This window comes from Rana temporaria, chromosome 11 (assembly GCF_905171775.1).
Source record: "Rana temporaria chromosome 11, aRanTem1.1, whole genome shotgun sequence".
NCBI lineage: Eukaryota > Metazoa > Chordata > Amphibia > Anura > Ranidae > Rana > Rana temporaria.
Genome location: NC_053499.1, coordinates 113,277,608 through 113,302,822, shown reverse-complemented (window position 1 = coordinate 113,302,822; position 25,215 = coordinate 113,277,608). Strand labels below are relative to the sequence as shown.

Here is a 25,215-nt window from a genome sequence, read left to right as displayed (position 1 = left end):
GGAGGGAAGTCATCAGCGCTGTGGTGGGGATGGGGGGCAGCAGTAGGACAGGAGGGGTGGTGGGAGCGCCATTTACTAGACCTGATCTGTTGCATTTTCCTCCTGCAACTGCTGAATGCCAGCGGGAGAAAGAAGAGAAGAAGCTGGCTTTTAGAAGCTGCAGGAGGAAAATTACAGCCGATCGGTTCTAGTAAATGTTACCCTACTGTCCAGATGTTACAGGGAGGTCAAAAGGGCCCCCTGGAGCACAAGGAACTGCAGTCCCCAAGGAAGTTTTGGCCCTGCTTGTGCTAGAAGTTGGAATGGAAGGGTCAGATATGTGATGGGGGGGCTTTTTGGGAGGGGAGATAACTTGTGCTAGAAGATAGGGGGTGCTTTGGGAACATGGCTTGTGATATAAGGTAGAGTGGGGGGGGGGCAGATGTGTGAAGGGGGCCCTTTGGGAAAGGTGTGGGCTTGTGCTAGAATTTGAAGCGGGGGGCAGATGTGTGCTGGGGGGTGCTTTGGGAGGTGAGAGGGCTTGTGCTATAAGGGGGGGGGGATTTCAAATCCAACCCCCCCTTCTAGCACAAGTTTCCCCCCTTCCAAAGTGTCCAAGTATATATCCTCTTACCCCGTGTCCACCCTCCCCAAATCACTCTAAGTGATTCTTACCTGCCCCTAAATCCTCCCCCCCCCCCCCATTCCTGGTTACTGTGCCCACTGCCTCCCCCTAAGTCTGCAGCAACAATAAACTCACTGCAGACCTCAGATCAGCACGACTCATGCAAGGTATTATCCCTCCTGCCGGGCTCCTCCTCCTCCTGTCTGTGTACAGAGATGCAGATAGCGGCCATTCCCACTTTCCAGACACTCCACGAGAGTTGCAGGATTGGCTGGGAATCCACGCTAGAGTGCCCTGTCAGACTAATATTTGGAGCTCAGTGCCGGAACTCATTCCAGCATTGGGCTCCAGGATGCACCACAGATTCGCTTGTTCAGTAAATTTAAAATCAAATCTCAGGACTGTCCCAGCGAAAAACCCAGACAGGTGGCAACCCTAATGGCGCCCCTCTCAAATCATCCTACAACTGCTCTGTAGCCTGTTCATCTACCCTTTCCTACACCAGAGTTGTTACCTCAATTGAGATTGGCAAGAAGGCAGTTGCCCAGTCTTTACTCTTATGCTGCGTACACACGATAGGTTAGTCTGATGGACCGTTTTCATCAGACCAAACCGATCGTGTGGGGGCCCCATCGGTTATTTATCCATAGGTTAAAAAAATAAGAACTTGTTTTAAAATAATCTGATGGATAAAAAACCTATAGAAAAAAACGATCGTCTGTAGGCACGTCCATCGGTTAAAAATCCACGCATGCTCAGAATCAAGTCGACGCATGCTTGGAAGCATTGAACTTCATTTTCAGCACGTCGTTGTGTTTTACGTCACTGCGTTCTGACACGATCGTTTTTTTTAACTGATGGTGTGTAGGCATCAGTCAGCTTCATCGGATAACTGATGGAAAAATCCATCAGACCGTTTTCATCAGACTAACCTATCGTGTGTAAACAGGGCCGGCCTTAGGTGTTCAGGCGCCCTGTGCAAGCTAATCCTGTGGCACCCCCCCCCCCCCCATCTTCACCCCTCGCCCCCTGGTCACCTAAACATACACAAAGAGGACCCCTTTACATTACACAGCACCCTGCATCACTGGACCCCTTTACATTACACAGCACCCTAAAAACTGGACCCCTTTACATTACACAGCACCCTGCATCACTGGACCCCTTTTACATTACACAGAACCCTGCAGCTCTGGACCCCCTGCATGTTACACCCCTTCAATGCAGATCCCCCCGTTCAGAGTAGCCCCTCCCCGTTGCCGGTATGACACCCCCCCCAGTGTGTGGTATGCCCCCAAACACCCCTAGTACGCCTCTAGATGGCCGCACGGCGCCCCTGTTGCCCATGGCACCCTGTGCGGCCGCACAGCTCGCACACCCCAAAGGCCGGCCCTGTGTGTAAAGGGCATTACACATGGACACCGCTAGCCTACACCTTTACCCCCGCTTCAGCTAGGAGATCCTATTACCCTCCTTATTCACTGCAAACAGACTGAACCTAATCTTTATCATCATATACTCCAACTGTTAAAGGGCCCCATCTATTGCTGGCAGAAGATTTATCCTTAAACACAAAATGCCTCTCCTTGATATACCTACATATCCATCAATAGCTCAGGGTTGCTCCTTCCTTTCCGTCAATAAAGAATAGCTAATCCTCCTTGCATAACCGCACTATATACAGTTTAGATTTGGCAACCCTGGGTGTGCAACCATGGCTGTGTGGAACCTGAATGCGTCTGTAGCAGCCCCTTTGCCTTTCTGGAGAACCCTGTTACCGTTTATGCTGCTACACCTAGTGGTTCCTTGTTAGCGGTCTTAATGTATTTAATTGTCTAACATCCATTGACTATGTATTGTTACATGCCGATTGTTTCCATAATGAATCTGAACTGCTTTGAAGTATTCAGTACAATAGTGCTGACTGAACTTTACATTTTACGCTGCCTCTATTTGAGCTGGGTATTATTTGTGGCAAGGATGCCAAGTGTTGATTATGAAATCCATGACTGAACATAGAGGGGTAGATTCACATACGCCGCCGTAACTTGAATTCCGCGCCCGCGTAGCGTTACGCTGATCATCAAAGGCAGTTACGCTGAAAAAATAGGCTTCCTCCACCGACGTAACTTAATTGCGGCGGCGTAGAATTGTGTGCAATATAACTTTGGCCGCTAGTGGCGCTTCCGTTGTTGTCGGCGTAGAATATGCTAATTTCCTAGATACGCCGATTCACAAACGTACGTGCGCCCGGCGTTCGTTTTTTACTTCGTTTACGTTAAGGCTTTTTCGGCGTAACGTTGCTCCTGCTATTAGGAGGCGCAGCCAATGTTAAGTATGGACGTCGTTCCCGCTTCGAAATTTTAATTTTTTACGTCGTTTGCAAAAGTCGTTCGCGAATAGGGCTGGACGTAATTTACGTTCACGTCGAAACCAATACGTCGTTGCGCCGTACTTGGAAGCAATGCACACTGGGATATGTACACGGACGGCGCATGCAAAACGTCAATCACGTCAGGTCATCATAAACTATGCGCGCCCGTACATGAATCTACCCCAGAGTGTCAGAAGAGTGGATGCGTTTCCATGATCAGGGCAGTTCCAGAGCACAAGCATCATTCAGCGGATCCTACCAGGGTAGCGCTACAATAAGAGGCAAACAATCTTATTTACAATTCGTGAAGAAATATTATACTTTTATGCATCACCAACTTGCGTATAAAAGAATCCTTGTTTTATATGGCAACAAAAATGTTTTTAAATCCCACGGTTGTCGAAAAATCCAATATCTGATTGTGGTAATTCATAAATATGAGATGTGTTTATAACCTCAAACTATGTTATTGTCAGATTAACCTTTCCTATAGCCAAATAATTGGCAGCTTCATCTTACAAGGCAAAGTTTAGCTATAGGTAGCAGACAAAAGACTCAGTTCACAAAGCATTAACATTGAAATAAGGATCCACATTTCAGCCATGTGAGTATAAAGCTGGATGGTGAGTAAAAATGGATGGATCAAATCTCAGATGGATCAGCAGGGGACCGGCTGACATTCGACCAACCTATGGCCAGGCTAGTTGTACTTCAGTACAGCCAGCCTGCTGGAATATTTTGCATGTGACTACTACCAACGGTCATAGCCACCGGCAGTAATCATTATATTTTGCCGGTAGGGAAGGCTATCCACCAGCATAACACAATAGCATTGTGGGAGAAATTACTCCATCAACACTGAATGTGCTGATGTGGGAATCAAGTGATTTTCATTCCTGCAACCCGTGGTTACAGGAATTGAAAATCGCATCATCTATGGCTTGCCTAATTTTCAAACCTGATTGGAAAATAACTGTCATTGGTTACCTGGAAAATAAGAATCATCATGCTAGTTTGTTATCTTTGTGAATTTAACCAATTAGATTCCTGCTCATTTAAACAAATTTTAAAACAGAAACTTTACAGTTGGCCATAAACAGCACAAAACTCTCCCAATTTGATGGCCAAATATTATATTCCGTCAAGGACTGGGCACTTAGTACTAATTTAGGGGGCAGTAACAAGTTCCTAGCCATTAAGCACATTTACCAACATGATGAAAATAATCTGTTTGATAGGACCAATCAAGGGTGAAGGAAGTAGTTGAAGTAGTATAAAAAGTAACAATCCTCTATCCACAGGATAGACGAATCGCATTGTATTCTGGCAGCATCATCCACCACTGTTGGAATACACCAGGGATGGACTGGCCATTGGGACTACAGGGAGTTTCCCGGTGGGCCAATGGCTCAGTGGGCCGGCTTCAGTGACAGCGGACCGACGCCCCCCTCCGCTCCTCTGTCTCTCCCTCCTGCAGCGCTCACCTGGGAGGAACAAAGAAGCAGGGGGAGGACCAGAGGAGCAGGGGGGACGACAGAGGGGCATGGGGGAGGGGACAGACAGCTGACTCAACAGCTATGGCCTGGGAGTTTCTCACTTCTGCCTAATCGTGTCCCATAAAGGGGGGGCACCGAACTGATTCTTTGCCCCGGGTGAAATAATGTCTAGATTCCCCACTGGTACTGCCTATAAGAGTACCAGTACCAGTCGTTCTACTCTAATAAAGTAGTGGCTAGTGAAGGGGGAGAGGGGGCTTGGGTGGCCTGGGGGGGGGTGCAGGAGTTGTCCGGCCGCCATGGGAGAGACCTGTCAAAGTGGGCCAGTCTGGATGAAGTCCAGGGCCAAATTTTTGTCCCAGTTCAGCCCTGGAATACACTAATCAGTGGCTGTAGCCGATTGTCACTGCTGATCGAGAATAATTTTTCAACTTGATCCTTATGCCTTCCACTCCTTCCTAAGCTATCTGGATAACAATCTATCAGTCATAAAAACCCCAACAACGTTATGTTAAGAGAAAAAAACGGTTTTACCTAAATAGTGAGAGGTTAAACACTGCTATCTTAAATTCGAAAGCATTGACATTGCTTATTAAAAAAATAAAAAGGTTTACTCCTTATTTAAAATAATCTTTCATGAAAAGAGGAAAGGAATGAAATATCTTACCGCCATAGACAACTCCAAATTGTCCTGAACCCAGAACTTCATCTGGGAAGATCTGGTACATATGACTGATATCCTTGGAGAAACAAAAAATATATATATAAGATTTAGGGCCATTCACACCACAACACGGTGCAGGAAAGGTGCCTTCCGTGTGCGTTCTTTGCAGTACGCTAAAACGTACTGGCTTTTGTGATCTGTAGCACTTGCCAATCATTGTTAATGGCACCCCAAACAAAACCATGCAATTTGGTGCAGTGTGTTTTTTATTAGTATTTATTATTATCATAGTATCGCATCCACTACTTTTCCGCATTCCAGTGCAATTTCAGCCTATTCACATGAATGGGCTGCAGCATCGCACTGCATGGGAACGCACTGGATTACATTCCCAGAGTGAACCTGCCCCAATACAAAATCAACCACAAAAACAGCGGTTTATAAATTATATATGATAAATATCTAGGACTTCTAAACAAGTATCATACAGTGGGTATAGAAAGGACTTCCCCCCCTTTAAAATAATCACATTTTGTTGCTTTGTAGCCTGAAATGAAGACAGACACAGTTTTTGCTTTATCCAGCTGTATTTACTAGCGTAACTTACAACATCCAAGTAAAAGATATAACACCAACTGTGCAGGGACCGCCCTGTCTTTTCTCCGCTCTCCCCTATGGGGGATCGGATGAACACGGACCTGGATAAAACAAAAACTGCATCTGTCCCAATTTCAGGCTACAAAGCAACAAAATGTGTTTATTTGTATAGGGGGTGGGTCTTTTCTATAACCATTGTATCTTGAAAATGGCTCCAAGTTACATTATTACACAAACAGAATATAAAAATATAACTGTAAATAATTTGGTTTGCCCATTTTGTTTGAGGCCTTTGATTCTAAGCTTGCCGAGTCTCAGCCCATTACTTTTCATACTTCGGGTAAGGTAGTGAAGTCTTAACGTAAATAAAAAGTGATTCAGCGCTGGAAAATCAATAAAAATGAAACTAAATTGCAAGCCAGCACTGTAGATATAACTCAAAAATATCTCAAAGTGAATATGTAGAAAAATAGTGCAGCGCAAATAATACAATAAATACAATAATAAATCAATAAATAAATTTGGTAAAGTCCATAAAGTGCAAAGTGATAAAAGTGCTCCAAAAAATCAATAGTGATCAAAGGTGCAAAAAATCTTCAACAGATCCGTGATCCACAGGAAAGGGTTAACCTCCACCAAGAGAAAAGGGTGGCCTCTCACCTCAATAATTCGACCTGTGGCTAGGTCAAAAGGCAAGAAGCAAAATCTCCAAAGATTGGTAATCAGCTTTACATGGGTTCAATTTCCAAAGAATCCACCAGATGGCACCAGCGGGCAATAAGCAAGGCAACACTCTCCCATACAGCAATAACATGGACCGAAAAGGAGTAAGAAGGACAATTCTAAGTGCTAACTGCTTAAAACGTTTAATGAAATTTAAAAGCATAAGATAAAACACTCACATAATCCTGCACTCATAGACCGAGTGCAGGTATAACAGCAGTTACCGGAACGAACGTCCGGATCAATGCACACAGCTTGTTGGGTCTCTGTGAGGCAAACGCGGATGACGTCGACGTAGCTCCTCCCCCTCGTACGCGTTACGTCCCAAAGTGGGCGGGACTTCATCAGCGTGGGGCGGGCCCCACGCTGATGAAGTCCCGCCCACTTTGGGACGTAACGCGTACGAGGGGGAGGAGCTACGTCGACGTCATCCGCGTTTGCCTCACAGAGACCCAACAAGCTGTGTGCATTGATCCGGACGTTCGTTCCGGTAACTGCTGTTATACCTGCACTCGGTCTATGAGTGCAGGATTATGTGAGTGTTTTATCTTATGCTTTTAAATTTCATTAAACGTTTTAAGCAGTTAGCACTTAGAATTGTCCTTCTTACTCCTTTTCGGTCCATGTTATTGCTGTATGGGAGAGTGTTGCCTTGCTTATTGCCCGCTGGTGCCATCTGGTGGATTCTTTGGAAATTGAACCCATGTAAAGCTGATTACCAATCTTTGGAGATTTTGCTTCTTGCCTTTTGACCTAGCCACAGGTCGAATTATTGAGGTGAGAGGCCACCCTTTTCTCTTGGTGGAGGTTAACCCTTTCCTGTGGATCACGGATCTGTTGAAGATTTTTTGCACCTTTGATCACTATTGATTTTTTGGAGCACTTTTATCACTTTGCACTTTATGGACTTTACCAAATTTATTTATTGATTTATTATTGTATTTATTGTATTATTTGCGCTGCACTATTTTTCTACATATAGTGAAGTCTTAACCACTTAAGACCCGGACCATTATGCAGGTAAAGGACCTGGCCCCTTTTTGCGATTCGGCACTGCGTCGCTTTAACTGACAATTGCGCGGTCGTGCGACGTGGCTCCCAAACAATTTTTTTTGCGCTATTAACAAAAATAGAGCGACAATTTAAAAAAAAATGCAATATTTTTTACTTTTTGCTATAATAAATATCCCCCAAAAAAATAAAAAAAAATTTCCCTCAGTTTAGGCCGACACGTATTCTTCTACATATTTTTGTTAAAGAAAATCGCAATAAGCGTTTATTGATTGGTTTGCGCAAAAGTTATAGCGTTTACAAAATAGGGGATAGTTTTATGGCATTTTTATTAATATTTTTTTTACTAGTAATGGTGGCGATCAGTGATTTTTTTTGTGACTGCGACATTATGGCGGACACATGGGACACTTTTGACACATTTTTGTAATTTTCACAGCGAAAAGTGCTATAAAAATGCACAGATTACTGTGAAAATGACAATGACAATGGCAGTGAAGGGGTTAACCACTAGGGGGGCGCTAAGAGGTTAAGTGTGTCCTGTTGTGTTTTTTTTACTGTAGGGGGGTGTGGCTGGACGTGTGACCTCACTGATCGTCGTTCCCTATTACAGGGAACAGACGATCAGTGACAAGCCACGTAGAAGAACGGGGAAGGTTTGTTTACACTCACCTCTCCCCGTTCTTCAGCTTCCGTGACCCGATCGCGGGACACTGGCGGCTAACGGGTCTGCGAGTCCCGCGGGCGCAGTCACGGAGCTCAGGACTAGGTCACGAGCGCGGCGCGTGCGCGACCCACGGCTGGGCTCTTAAAGGCGACGTACCTGTACGTGCCTGTCCCCAGCCGTGCCCTTCTGCCGACGTATATCGTCGTGAAGGTGTCCACAAGTGGTTAATCACACTGTGAATGATGAACAGCATAAGGCAGACATGTCCATTGGTTTTTCAAAAAAGCAATTGTTTACCCTAAGGCCCTATTCACACCTAGAAACTTGGAATCATGAGCGGAATTGGCACGATTCTGGCCGTGATTCCAAATCACACAGCAATTGTGACAAAACACCCTATGGGCTTTTGGGTGCCAGTCAGTCTTAATGGCACTTGAAACGCGATGTGATTTTGCCAAAATTGTCTCCTAGCTTGAGTGCAAAATCTCACCTTTACAAGAAACATATTTTGCACTCCAGCTTGGCTCTGCCCACAGAGCTATTTTAAAAAAAAATTCACATGCTTAAAAAAATATTTTAGGCCTGAAGATCAGTTAAAACCCCCAAAACATTAGGGGCCAGATTCACGTAGAATCGCGGCGGCGTAACGTATCGTAGATACGTTACACCGCCGCAAGTTTTCATCGCAAGTGCCTGATTCACAAAGCACTTGCAATGAAAACCTACGCTGGCGGCCTCCGGCGTAAGCCCGCGTAATTCAAATGGGCGTGTGCCATTTAAATTAGGCGCGCTCCCGCGCCGGACCTACTGCGCATGCTCCGCTTCGAAATTCCCGCCGTGCTTTGTGCAAAGTGACGTCATTTTTTCGAACGGCGACATGCGTAGCGTACTTCCGTATTCCCGGACGTCTTGGGCTGTGTAAAGTTAGGGCAGCTAAAACGACGACTAACTTTGCGACGGGAAACTAGACTAGCAGCGACGTAGCGAACGCGAAAAACCGCCGTGGATCGCCGTAAGTACTAATTTGCATACCCGACGCTGGTTTACAACGCGAACTCCTCCCAGCGGCGGCCGCGGTATTGCATCCTAAGTAAAACAAATACACCTGTCGGATCTTCGGGCAAACTATGCGTAACTGATTCTATGAATCAGTCGCATAGTTAGGAAGCACCTAAAACAGAGATACGACGGCGTATCAGGAGATACGCCGTCGTATCTCTTTTGTGAATCTGGCCCTATATATTTTCAGAAAGCAGAGACATAACATACGGGCTAATGTACCAGGGGTGTGTGGAAGCGATTGGGTGGCTTCCACCTGAAAGCAAGTTGGCTTGTCATTATTTATACACACTGGCCCGGATTCAGATAGAGATACGACGGTGTATCGCCTGATACGCCATCGTATCTCTGAGTTCCGTCGGTCGGATCTATGCGCCTGATTCATAGAATCAGGTTCCGCATAGATCTCCCTAAGATCCGACAGGTGTAAGTGACTTACACCGTCAGATCTTAAGCTGCAATCTCCCGCTGGCCGCTAGGTGGCGTTTCCGTTTGTATATGCGATGAATATGCAAATGAGGAGATCCGCCGATTCAGAAACGAACGCCCGCCTGTCGCTTTTTTTTTACGTCGCTTGCATTCGGCTTTTTCCGGCGTATAGTTACCCCTGCTATGTGAGGGGTATCCTATGTTAAGTTTGGCCGTCGTTCCCGTGCCGAGTTTTGAATTTTTACGTTGTTTGCGCAAGTCGATTCAGAATACGGCTGGACGCAATTTACGCTCACGCCGAACCAATGACGTCCTAGCGACGTCATTTGGAGCAATGCACGCTGGGAAAAATCGCGGACGATGCATGCGCTGTTGGATCGGCGCGGGGACGCGCCTGATTTAAATTGTAGCCCCCCCTAGCCGCGGGGGATTTACGATACGCTGCCGCAAGTCTGGGCCTGAGTGTGTAAAATCCCACAGCTGCTGCCAATGTATGCCATATGTCAATGGTTGTGGAGGAGTTAATAAAAAGGTAGCATGTACTCAAGAAAATGGAAGAGTCAATGAAAAAGTGTGGCAATTATATACAACTCGTTACAGTTGTAATATTAAAGTAGTATGTGAAAGTAGAAAGCTAGTATGTGAACATTCTGTGTAATATAAATTGACTTACCAAATTATTCTGTGGTTCAAGATATGCTCCTATGGAAAATTAAAGTAGAAAAATATAGACTTATTTAATAATGATTAAGAAAAAAAAATGTAAGCTCTATCACCATTCCCCTCCCTAATTAGCTGTATAATATTCCTAATGCTGCATATATCAGTTCCCGGCGGGGTACACAGCTACAAGGGCAAGCTTTTGATTCTTTGAGGCCCCGTACACACGGCCGAGGAACTCGACGTGCCAAACACATCGAGTTCCTCGGCCAGTTCAGCCCTGAAGCCGCCGAGGACCTCGGCGGGCCGAGAGCTCCCACAGAACAACGAGGAAATAGAGAACATGTTATATGGTTCATATTTAAGAAATAGCATACAGTATTTGTACACACGGTCCGTATTCATCCGATTCCCCATAGGGGAGAGCGGAGGAGAGACAGGGCGGTCTCTGCACAGTGTGCGGGGACCGCCCTGTCCGCCGACAGCTCAGCGGGGATTTACGGAGGAATCCCCGCTGAGCCAAACGGGCTAACGGAGCGGAGCAATTACGGATCCGCTCTGTGTGAAAGAGCCCTAAAAAAAAAAAACGTTGTTTACGTCGGGTCACAGCGTATTTACATAGAACACGCCCCCATTACATCCATTTGAATTCCACGCCCTTACGCCGCAACTTACGGCGCAAATTCTTTCAGGATTCTAAAAAAGATAAGTTACGGCGGCGTAGCGTATCTTAGATACGCTGCGCCCGGCGGAAAGGTATGTGGATCTGCCCCTTAGAAGGGAAATGGAAGGAAAAGGTAAGTGAACCAACAATGTACTAGCTTAAAGGAACCTATTAGGAAAATAAAAAACAAACCTTTAAGGCTGCATTCACACCTAGGCGTACAAAATCTCGGCGTTTTGTCCCGCGAATTGCGGCGAAAAATTGCAGCGTTTTGGACCGCGATTTGCGGAGACAAAACGTCTCGATTGTGAATGCAGCCTTCACCCCCTCTATGGAGATGGTTCACATCTCCTATGCCGAACGCCGAAAGCCGCCTGAAAAAAAGGTCCGGGACTTTTTTTCAGGCGTACAGCGTTCGGCGTGGAGATGTGAACCATCTCCATAGAGGGCAATGTGTTTTCATCCCTCCAGCGTCTCGGGGCTGCTGCGGCGTCACACTACAGGCGACAAAACGCCTAGGTGTGAATGGGGGCTAAAACCCCTTTAAACTTCATATATTTTCTAAAATATTCTTACCATCCAAGTCAAAATTTGTCAACTCTCATCTAGCAGAGGGATATGTAGGTTCAACTAGAAAAATAACACTGTAAACAAAATACTTTTTTGGCAGAAAATATAGATTTTTTTTTCTGTTACTCTATAGCAACCTGCTGTAAAATTGGGATGCAGTTTTACAATAGACAACAAATTAAATTGGTTATGAGAACAGAACATCTCACCTGGAATACTTGACTGAGGTGACTTCTTTGGAGGGCTGCTCTCATCCATGCCTGGCATCAGGGCTTTTCGGATCATTCTGTACCAGGTGTCTCCAGAATCTGCTCTATTATGCCCACCTTGTGGAGTGCAACGTCGCTCTCCCACATAGAACACCAAAGTATCTGTCAGTAACTCAAAGCAATGAGGGGTCTCCCCATCTTTTGCAAGCCCATTGGGTTTAGTATCAAATGCCTCAATGTGGAGGATATCAGACAGGGGTATTTCCTGAAATACAATTAGGTTAAAGGTAAATTTTAAGGTTTTGCTGGCAATTCTGTATATCATTTTCTATACATAAATATGTTAGATATGTTAAATTTATGATCAGGTAGGACACAGACATAAAAAGTCCTAATAGTCATTTGCATGCAGTATACTTTAAAGCGGAGGTTCACCCTTAGAGGGCACTTTTTCCCCTTAGATGGATGCTCGTTTTCTCTAGGGGAATCGGCTATTTGTTTTAAAATATGATCCGTACTTACCGTTTACGAGATGCATCTTCTCCGCCACTTCCGGGTATGGGCTGCGGAACTGGGCATTCCTATTTTGATTGACAGTCTTCCGAGAGGCTTCCGACGGTCGCATCCATCGCGTCACGATTTTCCGAAAGAAGCCGAACGTCGGTGCGCAGGCGCAGTATAGAGCCGCACCGACGTTCGGCTTCTTTCTTACTAGTGACGCGATGGATGCGACCGTCGGAAGCCTCTCGGAAGACTGTCAATCAAGAAGGAATGCCCGCTCCCGAAGACCCATACCCGGAAGCGACGGAGAAGATGCATCTCGAAAACGGTAAGTACGGCTCATATTTTAAAACAACTAGCCGATTCCCCTAGACAAAACAAGCAGGAATCTAAGGGGAAAAGAGAAAAAACAACATAATTGGGTGAACTCCCACTTTAATGTGAAAGTGAAGTTGTAACAGTTGTATAAGGCACATCGGGCCAGATTCACGTAGGTGAGAGGCGGTGTAACGTATCGTAGATACGTTACACCGTCGGAAGTTTTCATCGCAAGTGCCTGATCCACCAAGCACTTGCGATGAAAACCTACGCCGGCAGCCTCCAGCGCAAGGTGGGCCAATTCAAATGGGCGTGTGCCATTTAAATTAGGCGCGCTCCCGCGCCGGACCTACTGCGCATGCTCAGTTTCGCAATTCCCGTCGTGCTTTGCGCGCCGTGACGTAATTTTTTCGAACGGCGACGCGCATAGAGTAATTCCGTATTCCCGGACGGCTTACGCAAACGACGTTCATTTTTAAATTTCGACGCGGGAACGACGGCCATACTTTATACAGCAATACGATTGCTGTGTAAAGTTAAGGCAGGTCAAACGACGACTAAAATTGCGACGGGAAACTAGACTAGCGGCGACGTAGTGAACGCGAATATCCGTCGTGAATCGCCGTAACTCCTAATTTGCATACCCGACGCTGGTTTACGACGCAAACTCCCCCCAGCGGCGGCCGCGGTACTGCATCCTAAGATCCGACAGTGTAAAACAATTACACCTGTCGGATCTTATGGATATCTATGCGTAACTGATTCTATGAATCAGTCGCATAGATAGAAACAGAGATACGCCGTCGTATCCCTTTTGTGAATCTGGCCCATCATGTTTAAGAGATTTAATGATTAATATGGGATATAATTAGGTTTAGTGATGGCAGTTGTATTACAGAAGCCTGCATATACACTGCCAACAGGCAACATTTATACAGAGAATGGAAGTCTTAAGTTATGAATTTCTAAGGAAGAGATACAGTATGGAGATGCAACAATCAGATCTGGTCTAAATAGATGCAGTGAAAAAGAAATCCATTACAATCTGGTAAAAATAGAAAGAGAAATTGTAATGTTGTTTTGTATACAAGTGTTGAAATGCAGTAAAAGTAGTGCGTTGCAGTCAGGTGTGCAGATGTAGAATATGAAGAAGATTTATACTTGTTATGAAATGTCTGAGGTGGGTATAAACTAAGATTATATGCAAGGTACTAGTTCAGAGATCAAGAATGGTGTAGCTCGGTGTGAAGATTTAGCAATCAGTGTACCAGTATCAATTGAAGGACCTGGAACCTGAGACATGTACCCTGAATCTCCTGCAGCATACCCCAAGTGTCAGGCCTGCAACGGTCATTACAATTGCATTTAGTTAGTAAAAATTTGCCCTGGGTCCTAGTACCTTATCTGTTATTAAAATCGATATTAAGGAGAGGCACTGTACTTTAAAACATCAAGGTTACTACTGTGTATAGAGTCAAAAGACAAACTCCGCTGCTCCAATCCTCCAAATGCTCCCCACATATGCTGGATCCAAGTGCTGGTTTGGAGTCCATGACTCCTGCACATGTCTTAGTATAACCCAAAGTAAAATCTTCACATAGATGATGTCTTCACAGGCAAAATTGTAATCAACTGACAGCTTCCCAGGATCACTCCTCTGACATGTTTCACCCAATAGGCTTAATCATAAAGGTCCTTGCTGTTACATGAGGCATATTTTTTTTCCTAGTACCCCCAGTACTCTTCCTGTCTGGGAAAACTGATAAAAGAAAGCAAAGCACACTTTGCCTATTTATTCTTGGACCAACCTGATGCATGAAACCCATAGCCTAATGCCCCGTACACACGATCGGATCTTCCGTTGGGATAAACTCAGAGAGATTTTTCTGATGGAATTCCGTTCAAGCTGTCTTGCATACACACTGTCACATCAAAATTCCAACCGTCCAAAACGTGATGATGTACAACACTATAACGAGCCGGGAAAAATGAAGTTTAATGGTTCTGAAGCATGCGTTGACTTGATTCTGAGCATGCATGTTTTTTTTTCTCCGTCGGAGTTCCACACAGACGATCAGAATTTCCGATTTTTTTCTCTTTCTAAACTCCAATGGAAAAAAGTCCGATGGGGCACACACACGGTCGGAATATCCATCGGAAATTCCGATCGTGTGTACGAGGCATAAGGGTTTTATGTTTTTAGATGTTTAGCCTTCAAAGTTTGTCAGTAATAAGTTGCATGCATTTAAGCTTGCATCTTTTTGACACACTACAAAATAAAACAGGTAAAGAGAATTCAATTAAATACCCACTTAGTTATGGGGGCTGTGGCTGGACACACCGGGTTTGAGCCCCGGGGAACTGGTCATGACTAGACTTTTGAGGTGCCTGTAGATGTATATGTATGTGGGATTCGTGAGGCCTGTCGTATGTATTATTGATGGTGGGAGGGAAGGCTTGTATATTGGAAACAAGGGGAGTGCCGGTTCCAGTGGGCGGAGTGAGGGATGTGTCCGAATTTATAAGTCGGTTATATGTTGGTAAGGACTCGACTTGTATACGTGCAATGGAGAGCTGTAACACTTGTGTGAACCTGTGTATGTTCAATAAACACCTTTTTGATTTAAAAAAAAAATACCCACTTAGTTTGCTCAATCTGCTTATACAATTATGTTTGCTTGATTTGGACCAGCTATCCTTTTTTTCCCCTTTACATTTTCTTTATAAAAAAAAAAGCACAGCAGCCAACAGACTGGACAACAGGAGTGTGAGCTTTGTGATTAGGGTTTTTGTTTGTTTTTAATTGTAGAGAAATTGAAAGATTTACACAGGACCTTTTTAAGACCCGGTTCACACTGGGGCGACTCGTCAGGCGACGCAGCCGCCTGACAAGTCGCGTCCCATTCTAGTGAATAGAACCGTTCTAATAGGAGCGACGCAAGTCGCTCCGACTTAGAAAAAGGTTCTTGTACTACTTCTATACAGAAGTCATTTTGCAAGTCGCCTTAGATGTCGTCTTCATGTCGCCTGGCCGAGTCGCCCCCGAAGTCGTGCCGCCCCTGTGTGAACCGGCTCTAACAGTTCATTAGGGCAATATTTGTCTTCTTTTTTATTTATTTTATTTTTTATTTAAAGTTTTTATTGTGTGCATCGGTAAGAACAAAACAAATCAAGCATTGATATATGGTTCAGAAAAAATACGGTGTTATATAAACCATTAATACAGTAACATCGTTTGCTATGTACATAGGATGGTAATATTTGTCTTCTTAAGGTAAATGAGGCCCTTGTTTTTCCAGCATCAAACCTAAGTTAGAATTGGAATGAAATGGCATTTGTTATGTAATAAACCAGTATAGGGACATGTGGTAACAGGATCTTCTATTGAGTAAAGGTCAAGTGGTTTTATATGGTGTTTTTAAATGCATACAATTATTTGATATGATGTACAAGTGTAGACATGTAATGGCATGGTGTTATTAGTACACACAAATATACAGGGACCTGCTATGGTATAGTCAAGTGAGAAATTGTACGGGTCTGGTATTGTGCTATCAAGTATAAAGTATAAACATTCATGGATCTTGGAACAGTGTAATCAAATATAGGGATGTAATTGTATGCAGTATTAGTATAATAATAACATGTTCATACCTTGTAAAATTTGCCACCTGTCTCATTATGGAATAATGTAATACATTTACTGTCCAGTTGCCAGTAATGCTTTTTCCTCTGTAAAAGAAAACAACTGATGTCAACATATCAATAAAGTACCCAATTTTAGATCCCTCTACACACACACACACACACACACACACACAATGTTCATAGCTAGGCTTTTCTACCTCAAAGTGCATCTTCAGCCAAATGTAATCTGTGTCCCTCTTAAACTTCCCCTCAATTCCTGTCCTGGTGACAATGTTGAGGTAGAACTTCCCCAATAAAGGCCAGTAACAGGCACTCTAATGCCGCGTACAGACAGTCATTTTTTGTGATAAAAAAAAAAACGAAGTTTTTTGTGATAAAAAAAAATGACGTTTGTTGTGATGAAAAAAAACGATGTTTTTCAAACTTCATTTTAAAAAACGACGTAGCATACACACCATCGTTTTTTCCAAAAGCTCTAGCAAAGCGTGGTTACGTTCAGCACGTACGACAGCACTCTGTTCCATTCAAACTCGCGTTCTAACTTGCTTCTGAGCATGCGCGGGTTTAAAAACGTTGTTTTAAACGTCGTTTTAGCTACACACGGTCATTTTTTATGACACAAAAAACGACGTTTTGAAAAACGACATAAAAAATTGAAGCATGCTCAAATTTTTATTTTGTCGTTTTTCAGAAGACATAAAACAACGTTTTCCCCACACACGGTCATTTTAAATGACGTTTTTAAAAATTTCGTTTTTTTTCATCACAAAAAACGACCGTGTGTACGCGGCATAACCCTTCACACTTCTAGTCAAAATGAATAAAAGAAAAGTTTGCCTGCAGATACACTTTAACACTAGGCCCACAAATAATGGCTGTGATGGGACCGAACTGGGAAGTCTGGCGGGAAGATCTCCCCAGTGCATTACCAGACAATTATCAAATACCATCAAGTCATTCCACACTTTCAAAGCATACTTTGGAACTCAGAAGTTGACTAGATGGGAAGATAATTGAAGTTTTGAGTATCTTTCCTTCACACACAATTATAGCTACATTCTTATCTTGAAAGCAACAACTGAATCAGTACTCAATTAATTACATAGCCCATTCAACCTAATGGCAATCACAGGTAGCTTAAACATTTCTCCCAACTGCCCCTTGTTTGGAAGGGTTGTCCCTCTTTTGAGATAAAATTCCTCTGCAGCCTTATGCCGCGTACACACGATGGAATTTTTCCAATGGGGCATACACATGGTCGGAATTTCCGATGGAAAAGTCTGTCAGACGTTTTCCATCGGAAATTCCGATCGTGTGTACGGGGCTTAAGTTATCCCTCCTTTAGGTCTGATGAACACATTCCTATACATAATGTACTATTTTACTACCAAAAGTGTTAAGCTGCACTAAAATGTTTATCAAACTTTTATATTACTGCATTTGTTATTTGCAAACCCAATATAGAAAAATTGAGGTTAAAAAAAAAGCACTTGTGTGGTTTAGCCAATAATTTTCTGTAGTTCCTGTAACCAGGGCCATAACAGCGATATGTCCTTCGCTTGCATACTGTGTGCACAAATGTGGCCCTCTTTATCACTTCAGAATGTTGGGAAGCATGCTTTAAAAGCAAATAAACATCAGCTGCAAAGAGACCAGAGAAATACTGGTGACTAGTCATTTGCCCTTTTGCCTATTTGTGGGTAAAGCATCCACAGTTAGGATCAGTGGTTATCAACCTTCTAGCGCTGTGACCCCTTGAGAAAATTTCCCAAGTTGTGGGGACCCCTAACAGTAAAATTATTTCTGTAGCATAGGTTGTCGGCATCCAAGGCAAGACAAGTAATTTGCGCCCCTAACCCATGAACATTTATCGCTCCCCGAGTCCCACAGTATTAAAACCCCTTATGGTACACTTTAGGATGTACCACTCTCTTTGTTCTCCTTTTTTTCCCTTTTATCTTCCTCTATCCTAATTTCTTTTCCCCCCCCCCCCCATCCGTCTTTCTTGCTCTTTCTCGTATTCTTTCTCTCCCCTTTTCTTTTTTCCTCCCCCGCTTTTCATGTATTCTTTTTTTTTATTCCTTCTCTTACTCTTTGGAGGGGGGTGGGAGGAATGGAATGAGTGGCAGTGCAGTGGGGGGTTCTCATCAGCCAACTTTGGTGCTCTTGATCAAGGTCATTTGCTGATCTGAGAACTGTAGTGGGGGCTTTTAATGGCAACTATAATCACAGGTAGTGTTACCCAGTGTGTCTCTGACTTTGTGGTGTCTCGTAGCAGTGACACCTATGCCTAAATCAGGAGATGGGGTCTCCTCCAGCCCCTCCCACTTCACATTCATCACCAGTCAGCTGACCTCTAGTCTTTGCCCCCAGCCATGCCATGAACTAAATGGGCGGCTGCGATGAGGCTGAGTGGGAGGCCGCATGCTCCAGGAACAGCCCAGCTGGATGGCCACAGACTCCAGGGACAGACCTGCAGGGCAGCTGCGAAAAGGCTGGTAGAGCGGTGCGAGCTTCAAGAACAGCCCAGGATTCTGGGACCCCTGGCAAATCGTCATTTGACCCCCGAGGGGGTCTCGACCCCAGGTTGAGAACCACTGCTCTAAATGTATTCCAATGAATATGATCTAGTATGAAAATGGGTTGGAGTTACGGTATTTTAGAAAATGAGTAGATTTATTTTCAAGAAAGATTGCAGTTGCAACCACCACTCTATGCTGGGCAGAATTTTGGAAGACCAGAAGTACACAAAAGAAAAGAGTAACACTCCATGGGCTCTATTCACTATAAACACGTTATTTGTTAAAAATCATTGTTCTTGAACAATCATCATAGTGAAAATAAATAAATATATATTTTTGACTTTATGGAACTGTTTAAAGGAGAACTACTAAACTCCATGCTGCAACATCTCTCTGATGCTGCAACTGTCCCCCACTGGCTCTAAGCCTGAGAACTGAGCGATCAGTGCTAATGGTCGCTTCTTTTCTCAGTCAGCTCTGAGCAGAGAGCGATGACTGTCAGTCACCCCTTCCTGTTCTGTCCCTCCTGCAATCATTGGATCAAGTTGACAGAGGGCGGGAGTGACTGGTTCCACCTCTCAGACATGAGCCAGCTGCCGAACAAGCATCTGTGTGGATTCTAAAATATGTTCGAGGATCCTCCAAGTAATTCCACTCCTGCGACCCACAAAAATGCTTTGGCCATACTTCCTTTTTAATCATTTAGCCCAGGTTCACACTGGGTACGATTTGCTTCGATTTGAGATGTGATTTCACATGTGAAATCGCATCTCAAATCGGCAGCATTTTCCGGCAATTGTTGGCAATGACACTGTCCTAATCGGTGCGACGCCGCATCTGCGGCGCTGCACTGATTTAAAAAAGTAGTTCCTGTACTACTTTTTGCGATTTCGGGCCACGATTTAAATTGATATCTGTGCAGAAACCTGCACAGATGTCTCTTAAATCGCGGCCGAAATCGGGACTGCCAGCGGGAGTGAAGCCGTGCGAGTTCAGCTGAACTCGCACGGCTTCACTCCCGCAGCCCAGTGTGAACCAGGGCTTAAAGTTAAAGTGGAGGTTCACCCTATAAAAAAAATTTCTAACATTATATCCAGCCCAGTTCTGAAAATAACATGACACTGACCTTTTTTTTTCCCCTGTAGATATCGTTTAGCCATAGAATTCACCGCGGCTTCCGGGTAGGGAATCCCGCGGGAGTGGGTGTTCCAATTGACATGCCAATCAATTGGCATGCTAAACGACGGCGCACACAGCGCGTCACGACTTCCCGAAGGAAGCTCGGGTCGGCTCGGCTCTATTCGGCGCCGGTGCGTAGGCTACGAATAGAGCCGAGCCGACCCGAGCTTCCTTCGGGAAGTCGTGACGCGCTGTGTGCGACGTCGTTTAGCATGCCAATTGATTGGCATGTCAATAGGAACGCCCACTCCCGCGGGATTCCCTACCCGGAAGCCGCGGTGAATTCTATGGCTAAACGATATCTACAGGGGGGAAAAAAAAAAGGTCAGTGTCATGTTATTTGCAGAACTGGGCTGGATATAATGTTAGAATTTTTTTTTATAGGGTGAACCTCCACTTTAATATTTACTTTTTAGTTTTCAAATAAAGTGCTGTTAGGTTGATATAAGATGCATTGTTGTTGGTTGCTGTGGGATAATACAATATGTACATTTATACTTTGTAACAAAATGCCAGGATATCCTACAGTATGGATTAGCTGTGTGTTGGAACACGTTATGAAGCTGTAATAATAATAATTGTACATTTACTCACCATACTGTCTTTGCTGGTGAAATGGACAAGCCAGCCTTCCATCAACACGCAGCTGTTTTTCTTTTTGTTATATCTCACAGACTGTACAACTCTCATAAGGGGAATGAAGTTACTAAATGAATAAGAGACAATTTTAGTTAAGTTCTCACAGAAAAACTGGTAATTACCACATTATGATCAGACAAGGTTACGAACAGTTGAAAAGATGCAATAACTGGAACTCTTTACAAATTCAATATTTTAAATGAAATATTTTGGATTATTATTTTAGATGTCCTCAATCTAATTTCTCCTACTTAAAGGGGTGGTTCCCCTAAAAATAAACTTTTAACATTGCATTTCCCACATTAATGACAATTAGAATCGGCTGGTTTTATTTAAAAAAATCGTCCGTACGTACCGTTTGCTATATGCGTTCTCACCGCCGCTTCCGGGTACGATGGTGGGGCTGGGCGTTCCTAATTGATGGACAGGCATCCGACCGACGCATACATTGCGTCACGAGATGCCAAAAGAAGCCGAACGTCGGTGCGGCTCTATACGGCGCATGTGCACCGACGTTCGGCTTCTTTCGGCATCTCGTGACGCGTCGGTCGGATGCCTGTCCATCAATTAGGAACCATCGTACCCAGAAGCTCAGATTTTCCCATCGTGTATACAGTAGGTGACCGCGATATTGTGTCAATCGTGCTGCTTTTATCGGCGAGATTGACCACCTACGAGCCCCGTCGCGGGAGCCAGCGCCGAGCTGGCTCGCCAGGAAGGGAAAAATGTGTTGAAGCCGACATACGTCTGACTTACAATAAACGGGGATCAGAATTGGATTCCTGCCAATTCCAGGCACTGTGTTTGGTATGAATCATGAGGAGGAACTCCACGCCAAATTTTAAATAAATCATGCTCTGGGTGGTGACGGCATAAGGGGCGTGGTAATTATGTCATCACCACCTGGAGCATGATGGGACTGTGACGTTATAAGAGGCCTATATAAATCGTTGCGCACTGCACATACCCGGCATTACAGCGGGAGGGAGCGTCGTGGCAACATCGGAAGAAAAGAAGAGGGAAGAAGACGACGGGGAAGACCGGGCCGCCGCTAGTAAAAGAGCTGGAAGAAGATAGCGGAGCAGCCCGGCACAAGGAAGAAGGCACCGGAGAGCGGGAGAAGAACCAGAGAGCGCGCACACGACACTGGAGAGCAGAAGAAGAGAGCAGAGAAGTCGGAAGAAGACCCCTGAAGTCAGAAGAAGACACCCGAAGTCGGAAGAAGACCCCCGAAAAGCGAGAGGAGAGGCCGGAGAGCCTGGGAGGATCGCTGGCAGCCAATTCACTCTTTGAGAGTCATTTAATTATATTGCGACAGGCGCCCTTCTGTTTTTTACATTGTTTGCCCCCTTTTTTCGGCATTGCATGCTCCTATAGCATCTGTTTGTGACGGCAGTTGAAACCTGATACTGACCCTATCCTGGGTTCCAAATTATCCATCCCTGCTCTCGGCAGCGCGTGCGCCCTCCTCTTTTGGTGGTCGGTTGCTATAAAAACCCCCCCTCTTTTTGCTTGGATTTTGATTTCCCCTGAAGAAGCGACAATCGCGAAACATGTTGGGAATATGCGATCTCCACGCGCTGTAAACCAGAACTATGTATTTTAATGACCACCATTATCTATTAAATTAATTGAATTTTATGTTATATATATTTAATAAAAATATTTTGTATTTTCATAAAAATATTCTCTTTCTCATCATTACTGCCATATCCTGTGCACCGCAAAATATCCCCTTTCTCTCTCATTGTTTTTTCTAATACTTGACAACTATAGTTACATAATTTACTTGTCTCATTTACATATATTTCAAAACACAGCTTATTATTATGCAATCATTTCTAATATTGAAATAAATATTAAAAAGGGTCATTTATTTTCATAGTTACCTATCAAACATTGGGTTTTCACATGGACTAACAGTGCTCTCCCTTCTCTTAATAAGAGCCTCATCTTCATCATGTGTACTTCCGCTGATACTGATTGGCCTGTCATTCTCAGACTCATCTTCACCTTCTTGACTAAAGCCATCTCCATCTGTACAACACAGAAAGAACATTCAAATACGAGTAATGGCTGTCACATTTTTTTTGTTGCCAGATAAAAAGTTTTGGATCCAAACACCCCGTAAAACAAAAAGAAAAAAGTCAAATATTTACTTTTCTATCAAGTGTGGGGGGGGGGGGGGGGCTGTCATTTATTTTGTTGCACAACTACAGGTGTTGTTGATATCCAACACTTATGTTGCGTATACGCGATCTGAATTTCCGATGAAATATGTCAGATGGACTTTTTTCATGGAAATTCCAATCGTGTGTGGGCCCCATCGGACTTTTTTTTCGTCAGTGTTTAGAAATAGAACAGGTTTTATTTTTATTTTCGATGAAAAAAAAACCGATAGGAAATTCCCCTCGTCTGTGTGCAACTCCAAAGGGGAAAAAAAACCCATGCATGCTCAGCATTGAAATTAATTTTTCTCGGCTCGCCGTAGTGTTTTACGTCACCGCGTTTTGGACGGTCGGCATTTGGTCTGACAGTGTGTATGCAAGACAGCTTGAACGGAATTCCGACAAAAAATTCCATCGGATTAAAGGTATAATAGATTATTTCTCCTTTGCTTTACACAGATGGGACCACTTTAATGAAAAAGTAGATCGGTTAGTTTTCAGAGCAAAAACAGAAAAACAAATGGGATCCCATAGTGCATTACCATTTATTAAAAAGCATAAAAACATCAAGCAGCTGAGTGGCCTCTTACTTGGAGAGTGCCCGCCCGACACTGGGACTGTGAGCGTGTCGAATAACCTGAAGGACAGCCGCGCTGGTGTCAGCAGATTTGTGGCTTGGCGTCCTGGGATAAGATTCGCTTCTCTAATGCCGGGAACAGCTGGGTCATGAATGGTAATGCACTATGGGATCCCATTTGTTTTTCTGTTTTTGCTCTGAATACTATCGGATTTAGTTCCAGCGCCAAGCGCAGAGTGTGCAGGCACTGAATCCTGCTCAGCTCAACCGACCTACTTTTTCATTAAAGTGGTCCCATCTGTGTGGTAAGCGCAATATATAGGAGAGCACTTCGGGTGAAGCTGTTTTATATGGTGAAGGCTTAATGAGCACAGTGAAGTCAGATTGGATGCAAATTCCTAGAAGAACCTGTCTCTCCATTTCCTTCATGCCAACATCATGATAATGATTTTCCACGTTCCAATGATGGACTTATAATTTAATTCTACTATAGGACTTAATATCTATGAGATCATCGCACTATTTAATAATTTTAGTTGGGGCTCACTACCCAGGTTTACTATAATTATTATCGCAGGTCACTGCACCTTTTTCACTAAAAGATTCACAGGGGGTCCCCTCCAGGAACCAGAGCGCCCTCCTTTCCTTACATATCACCAATTTACAGCTCATCACTGTCCCAGAGGAGCAGCTTTTTTAGATTTTACTTAGTTTATCACTTTTATTATTGGCGCGGAAACACCCACTCTCTTTTCACTTATACAGTGTTGCTCACAACAAAAACGGTTCAGCCCGAGCACGATTTTAGGCCAAACACTAGCTGTTTAGCCCGTTTAGCGAACATCCGACTTTGAAGGGTGTTCGGCGGGCGTTTTCCCCCGCCGAACGTCCTGCAATGCACTGCACAGCGTAAAAGCTGGTTGTTAAGGAGCGGGACCGGGAAGCTGGCCGTGGCATCCTTAACAGCCGATGAGTCATCAGCTGTCAATAGGCTTCCCCGCTGACAGCTGTAAAAAAAAAAATTGTCCGGTAAAAAAAATAGTAAAAAAATAGCCGTGCCCCCCCCCCCCAAATCCATGATGAGCGAGCGCCTCTCCGAACCCAGCATGCAGCGGCCAATAACATCACAAGGGGGTGGTGTTGCCAGGTGATGTCGCCAGGTGGCCCCACCCTTACCTATATAAGAACTGTCAAATGGCAGAGCCGGCAGTAGGCGGTCAGCCTTCATGAGTATTTTTTTTCTGTGTGGGGGGGGGCGGCGTGATTGACGATGAATTCCAGTTTCCGATAAGCCCCACCTGTAGACCCCCACCCACAACCCAAAGTTGTGGGGAGGAAACCCTTGTCCCCATCCCCTGTCCTGAGGGTATGTGGCCTGGTATGGTTTAGGAGGGGCGCTCGCTGGTCCCCCCCCCTTTTCCTGACCTGCCAGGCTGCAAGCTCGGATAAGGGTCTGGTATGAATTCTGGGGGGGACCTCACACCGTTTTTTTTTGGCGTGGTATTCCCGTTAAAATCCATACCAGACCCAAAAGGTACTCATTTTATTTTCTTTAGAAATTTCATTTTTGCTGCAGCAAGTTCTATATATGCTATAGCTGTGCCACTATACAAGCAGACAAAGGGGACCCCACCGGCACTATATTTAAAGGAAATTTTCATTTTTATTGTTGCACTTTCAGAATCATTAAAATCACTGCTTCTGAATAAACTATCATTTAAAAGAAATGTTTTTGTGTTGATACATGTCCCCCAGGGCAGTACCCGGACCCCCATACCCCTTTTATGTCCAATTACTTGCATATAAGCCTTCAAAATGGGCACTTTTTATTTTTCATGTTCGGCTCCCTGACTGATATAACAAGAATCACTAAAATATGTGAATAAATGAAGGAAAACTTATTGGATAAGCCCTACTTTTCCTAAAGTTGATCTCA

At 44.3% G+C, this 25,215-nt stretch overlaps 1 protein-coding gene across 1 annotated transcript in view; it reads right to left on the bottom strand.

Moving 5' to 3' along the window:
- The window catches only part of LOC120917505 (serine/threonine-protein kinase D1-like), a 170,238-nt gene that overhangs the window by 27,591 nt on the left and 117,432 nt on the right, over window positions 1-25,215 (bottom strand). Inside the window, exons 8-13 of the mRNA XM_040328842.1 lie at window positions 22,424-22,571; window positions 20,490-20,601; window positions 16,201-16,278; window positions 11,728-11,992; window positions 10,298-10,326; window positions 5,142-5,214 (exon numbers count right to left, since the gene is read on the bottom strand). Coding sequence (XP_040184776.1) covers window positions 5,142-5,214; window positions 10,298-10,326; window positions 11,728-11,992; window positions 16,201-16,278; window positions 20,490-20,601; window positions 22,424-22,571 — 705 coding nt within the window. The remainder of the gene's footprint in view (window positions 1-5,141; window positions 5,215-10,297; window positions 10,327-11,727; window positions 11,993-16,200; window positions 16,279-20,489; window positions 20,602-22,423; window positions 22,572-25,215) is intronic.